At 54.6% G+C, this 6399-nt stretch overlaps 1 protein-coding gene across 1 annotated transcript; it reads left to right on the top strand.

Annotated features, from left to right (window-relative positions):
• Positions 1-484: 484 nt before the first annotated feature.
• LOC119463582 (copine-7) lies at positions 485-1991 on the top strand. The gene is made up of 2 exons (XM_037724411.1): positions 485-1402; positions 1539-1991. The coding sequence occupies exons 1-2, from the start codon at positions 485-487 to the stop codon at positions 1989-1991; spliced, it is 1371 nt and encodes a 456-aa protein (XP_037580339.1).
• The last annotated feature ends 4408 nt before the right edge of the window (positions 1992-6399 follow it).

Consider the following 6399-nt stretch of genomic DNA (forward strand, 5'->3'; position numbering starts at 1 on the left):
AGAAAGAAGAATTTGACTCATGCGGTAATTCTTTCCTCCGGTGCTACTGCACTGGGTATAGCCACGGGAACGTTTGGGAAGCCCTCTGCAACTTTTTGCGCGAGAAAAAAAAAAGAAGTGCATGCTAACACTTTTCTTTTTACTTCTTATGCTCACATAATGTTTTCTGGTGCATTTAGATATTTAAGCTTTCATATATGTAACAATAGACACTTTATTTTACATTTACAAGATACTTATATAGTTTCCATTTTAGCCTCCTAAAAATTATAATACCAGTCTGTCACCGCCCGATTCATGGCCGATCCCCCGAGTGGGTTGGGCCGTTTCACTAAGGACAAGAACATGAGCGGCTGTGTGGGATGATGATGAACCTCTAACATGGCTCGTACCCACTAAGGCCAAGATTCTGGCCGCAGTGTGTTGATGTGTGGGACACGCGCCCCTTTAGCCGAAAAAGAAGATCGGCTAGGAGTGCGCAGGAATGGCGGCCGAGGCGTCGACGTCGAGTGACGCGCTCGATATCCGCCTCGAGCTGACCTGGTCGGGCGTTCGCGACCGACGCAGCAACACGAGTTCGTGGTTGGACACGTTCGCCATCTACTCGGTCAGCGACGGCCCGGATCGAACTGCCTTCCGCGAGCTGGACCGGTCCAAACCGGGCAGGGACTGCGCGGCCGTCTTCGCCACCTCGTACCGCTTCGGCGAGACTCACCTGCTCCTCTTCGAGATTTTCAGCGTGAACCGCATTTCCAAAGCGAACGAGCCGATAGGTCGCGTTTTGTGCGGCGCTGTCGACATGCTCGTCTACCTGGACACGCCCTACACGCGAACTCTGGTGGACAGGAAAGGAGCCAAGGTGCCCGGCAGCATCACGGTGGTTCCCCGCGCCATCAGCCACCCGGGTGGTTTCGTGGCGCTCGAGTTCTCGGCCCGCTCGCTTCCGGTCAAGAAGCTGTTCCGCTCGAGTGACCCGATGCTGGAGCTCTGCGCCCAGGACGGCAACGCGGTCCTCGTCACCGAGGTAGTCTCGCGCAATCGAGCGCCTCGCTGGAAGCCGCAGGTGGTCAACTCCGACCGCTTTCCCGGCGGCGTCCTCAAGGCTCGCTGCTACGACGTCAGCCTGACGGGGGAGCGCACCTTCATCGGCCAGGCGACCGTGCTGCTCGACGAGGTAGAAGCCGGCACCGTGCTCCCGCTAGAGGCACCCGAGGTTGCGGCGGCGGGTCTCGAGCCCACTTTGGGTGACGAGCAGCCCGCGCTGCTCGTGGAGCGGTGCCGCCAGTTTCCCTGGACGCTCATCGACTACCTGCACGGCGACTTTTCGCTGCACTTCGCCTTCGTGGTCGACCTGAGCTCCTCAAACGGCGACCTGAGAGCCGGAAGCGAGATGCGGCGGCCAGTACGAGTCGGTCATCTTCGCCTTCGACGAGGTCGTGCAGCAGTTCGACGAAGACCAGCTCCTGCCGGCACTGGCCTTCGGCGCCCGCTCCTCAGCCGGCTTGATCAGTCAGCCTTTCGTGTTTCTCTCGGCGAAGGGAGAGCCTCGCGTCAACGGCGTTCAAGGAGTGCTTGAGGCATACGCCCAAAGCCTCGAGCGACTGTTCCCGTCCGAGCCTTCGGAGCTGGCCCCTGCCCTAACGTACGTGGCTCAACTGACGCAACCGGCCCGGTATCACGTGGCGCTGGTCCTAACGGACGGCCGGCTGGACTACGGGCTGAGCACGCTCGACTGCCTGGCCAAGGCGTCCACGTGCGCCATGTCCGTCGTGCTGCTGGTGATCGGCGAAGAAGGCTGCAGCCGCGCTTTGCGGAGGGACTTACTCTCGCGCCGTCGCGCGGGTTTCCGAGAGTGCGTGCACGTGGTCGAAGTGGCGCCGTACCGCGACCGCATGCACTTGCTGCCGCGAGACGCGCTGGTCGCAGTGCCGGAGCAGGTGATGCAATTCCTGGCGCTCAACGACGTCGAGCCCGCACTTGGCGTCCAGTGATGCGGTTGGTGTGGACTGCGGACAGCGCGTATTGCTTCGCTGTACCCTGCCCGCGCACGCGAGATGGTTATGTAAAAATCGCCTGATTAAAATTTCAGACATTGGTGATACTTTAGCGTGGTGGGCATACGATAACTCACGTATCATTCTCTAACATTGAAAAGTGCGTCCGCATTAGGCTTGTTACGTTAACTGCAGTAGTGTGACGTACAGTGGAATAACACCTACGACAACAAAATTCCTTGAAATGCGTTCAAAATATAAAGCACGATCTTCATGTAGAGAAGTTTAACCTTGATAGTGATATTTAGCAAATTGCTTAAGGAAAGAGTCAATTAGCCTGCTTACTGCGCTCGTCTTTCGAAGAATGTATTTACGATACAGCACGAAGCTGTTTTCTTTAGCAGATCATGAGGTGGGCTTGTGATATATGTGTGCCCGGTGCGCGAGTCATTAGAGAACATGACTTCTCTATTAGAAGCAATTTTTAAGCAATATTAATTTATTCCTTGCAATTTTCTTGGTTTCTTGTACGGCGTTGTTCTAACAATGTTCACTAGGAGTGCATTCAGCCTAAATGACTAAAGTCGGCTGTATACTCTGAGCGAACAATTCTTGCTCGTGCTAGCAGTCTTTGCGTGCGTGTAGGAATGCGTGGCCGTTTGTTAGTCTCCCGTTCAGTGACGCTTCCATACAGAGGAGCGCAGCACGTTTATATAGTGGAAATGAGGCGCCACATTAGAGGTGACATGATGACATACAAACGCATACCAAACGCTTTACTGTTCGCTTTCCAACCAATAAAGCTGCATCAGCGCTAATTAGTCTTTCAAATCTTTCACACACGATGTCCTCCACGTTACGAACAAACGCGAAGATATCACTGACGCTTGAAAACGTCTCCACTAGTTCTCCACTAGATTTACTGCGTATGGCTCCCAAAGGGACCCCTATACAGTAACTTCAGTGAAGAACTCGATATTCTGCAGCAATGGGCTGCGCCACCTACACAAACGACGACGACTCGCACAAGAGGCATGGAAGGTTTTTTCTTATTGTTGCGAATAGCATTCTTTGCCTACTTGAGCCGTTTTGAGCCTGTCTTATCTATCCTCTTAGGCCGGCCCAGTGGCTGCACCTGCCTTGGGCACTAGTTATGTGCTCCTGGTCCGTCATGGTCCTTCTATCGACGTCGTTCCAGCTTCGTGATCTTACTATCGTCATGTCGTCACGCCTTCTAGCCCGACCCAGTGGCCCAAGCTTGGTGCACCTGCTATGGGCTCACGGTCGTGATACCGTCGTGTTCGTTCCATCATCGTCTATTACAATTTTGTCATCACACATCTTCACTCAACACTCGTCATGCCGACGTCGTCACGCCATCGTCGTCATACATTCGTCATACATTCATTGGCACATGGCCGTCCTGATGCCATCGTGTGCGTTCAATAGTCGTCGTTCAGTGGGCGGCGCATAGACGCCAACGAGAAAGAGGTTCGCAGGAGCGTGCGTTCAACTGTTCAGAATATATTATCTTTGGGCTAAAAAATTAATTAAATTATGGGGTTTTACGTGCCAAAACCAGTTCTTATTATGAGGCACGCCGTAGTGGGGGACTCCGGAAATTTGGACCACCTGGGGTTCTTTAACGTGCACCTAAATCTAAGTACACGGGTGTTTTCGCATTTCGCCCCCATCGAAATGCGGCCGCCGTGGTCGGGATTCGATCCCGCGACCTCGTGCTCAGCATATTATCTTTGGGTATCTCTACACTTGGGCACAGCCACTGGAAGGTTACCGCTGCCATCCAATACTTTCTTATAGGTTCGATGAGATTTAAACTCTGAATGCAAAATTTTACAGCCGAGCTGTATATGCCTAGACGAAACACTCCTGGTCCGACCACAGAAACCCTCCGGCGGAAATAAACCTATCGAAAACCGATCAACAACTCGCGTGTCGTTCACTTGGTATATACCACAATTGGCATGGAAGAGTACGAAAGTACGACTAACATGACTGATAGGTCATGACATCAATAATAATAACGATGAATGATAATAAAATCACGTGTGGAGCATACCCGCATTGGATACGCGGGTATGATCCAGGGATAAGCGGGTATGAGCCAGGGACAAAAAAGAAAAAAGGAAAGAAAGAAATCACGTGTGGCTCATACCCGCATTGGATATGTGGGTATGAGCCACCGAGAGCAGGAGCGGGAGAGATCTCATCGGTGTCCCGCCAACGCCTCGGGCAGAAGATCGGGGCCGCGATGCGGAGCGCAAGCGGCAATGTCGGGTCGATCCGGCGGCTCGTGTGGCCGAGCTAGACAAAAACGGAACCAATAATTGAGAAAGATTTTAATGAACCGTGAGGATTAACCCAGTGATAAAAACCGGAGCCGCACATTTCAGCTTCGTTGGTTTACCCTCTGTACGGGGTGCATGGGCGGTGTAAGTTTTTAAGCCTTCTTTTCTTTGAGGAGAGGAAGAAGGCGCCGAGTAGTAGGGCCGTGCCCACATCGGCTCCAGATTTTTCGATATTTTCGTTGAGAAAGTCTTCTCGATCTCGATGATTTCTGCACCAACGGATGCATAAGGACAAGAGGAACCCACGGATACCAATTTTTCAACGGTGGGTCGCCTTTTCGTCGGTTTTTCGAACTGCTTCTCTTCCGTGACGCCGCGCTCCCTTCGGTCAGACAGCAAGGCCTAACCAGCGTTCGCCGGGCAGGGCGCCCCGCCGGCCTCGTCATGACAGAGCGAATAGTAATGGAAGGAGACGATCTTCCTCCGGAAGAATTTGGTGCGGAGCACGGCTGGCGCTCCGCCGCTGTCAAGAAAAACGCCCTGCGCGTCTCTCGCCGCGACAGCACCCGTGAACCCGCGAGCAGCGAGATGCACCGCGAGCATCTCAATGGCAGCAGGAAGCCCTTTAGCCTAAAGAACAAGATCATCAAATCATCACGAATGCCCCAGCTCCCGAAGGAGCACTGGAAGATTATCGCCCGCCCCAGGGGGGGTCTTGATGTTCAGAAGACGGGCTCCGCTCGGCTTGGTCGGGCCGTCGCCGCCGCGGCAGGACTCACGTCTGAGCAAGCTAGCCACGACATCGTCTGCCCCAACGCAACACAAAACATCATCGTCCTCAGCACCGCGTCTCGCAATAACGTAGATGCTTATCTAAAAATGAATTGCATCACCCTGGGAATGAACCAGTACGAACTCAGCACTTACGAAGCCGCGCCGCACGCCACGTGCAAGGGTGTCATACGGCAAATTGATGTGTCGGAGAGCCAGGCCGACCTGGAGAGTAGCATTCTCAACGAGAGAAATCCCTTAGCCCTGGGAGCCAAGCGAATCAAGAATAGCGAAACGGTAGTCATCGTTTTCGACGGCTACAGGGTCCCCAACTTCGTTTTCTACGGCTCGGCGCTAGTCAAGTGCTCCTTGTACCTCAGGCAGCACGACTGCTGCTATGCCTGCGGTAGACTAGGCCATAGAGCCGACGTCTGCCCAACGCCGGAGAACAAACTATGCAGGAAATGTGGGGCCAACAACCCCGACGAAAACCACACCTGCTCGCCTATTTGCGGCCTCTGCGGGGGCCCCCACGCCACAGCGGACAAGATTTGCAAGCAAAGATTCCAACTCCCGTACATCGTTCGACGGAGGAGAAGGGAAAGAAATGCGGAATCCAGGAATCGAGACCCGTCAACAGCACAAACAAGCGCCGGCAGCGAACCGGCTAGACCTTCGAGCAGGCGCTCCCGCTCGAGAAGCCGCTCGAGGTCCAGGAGCCGTTCCAGGTCCAGGTCCAGGAGCCGTTCCAGGTCCAGATCCCGGGGCCGCTCCAGATCGGGCGGCCGCTCCCACGGCCCACAGAACAGGGTCCGGTTCGAGGAGCCAGCCGGTCCTGGGAAACAAGGCGCCACCTGGGCGGACAGAGTGCGGAGCGGAGGGAGCCCTGCCGAAAAGGTAACGGGGGGCGCGGCGCCAGAGCATGGTTCGTCTGAAATAGCTCAGCTTAGGAAAGAAAATGCCGAGATGCGCAGCATAATCGAGTCAATGCGAGCCGAAATAGCAGAGCTCAGAAAGGCTAATCAACCTCACTCCGCTCCAGTCCCTATTTCAACCCCATTGGGGACCCCCTCGGGGACCCCCTCTCCCCAACCCGCAGAAGTTCCCATGGCCAATCAACCTCACTCCGTTCCAGACCCTAGTTCAACCCCCTCGGGGACCCCGTCTCCCCAACTTGCAGACGTTCCCATGGTCGTGGAGGCGAGCCACCCGGGAAACCCAGCCAAAAGAAAGGCCGTTCCCAGCATGCCCGAAAATGTACAGGCTAAAGCCAAGTCGGAAATCAGAGATATGTTGAATTCCATCTGCTTCGAGATCCAGAAGAT

The sequence above is a fragment of the Dermacentor silvarum genome, chromosome 9 (assembly GCF_013339745.2).
Source record: "Dermacentor silvarum isolate Dsil-2018 chromosome 9, BIME_Dsil_1.4, whole genome shotgun sequence".
Classification (NCBI taxonomy): domain Eukaryota; kingdom Metazoa; phylum Arthropoda; class Arachnida; order Ixodida; family Ixodidae; genus Dermacentor; species Dermacentor silvarum.

Excerpts from the sequence above, each read along its gene's own strand:
- LOC119463582 (XM_037724411.1), top strand. The coding sequence starts at position 485 with ATGGCGGCCGAGGCGTCGACGTCGAGTGACGCGCTCGATATCCGCCTC. Across the intron at positions 1,403-1,538 it reads GAAGCGAGATGCGGCGGCCA|GGAGAGCCTCGCGTCAACGG; the intron begins GTACGAGTCGGT and ends CTCTCGGCGAAG.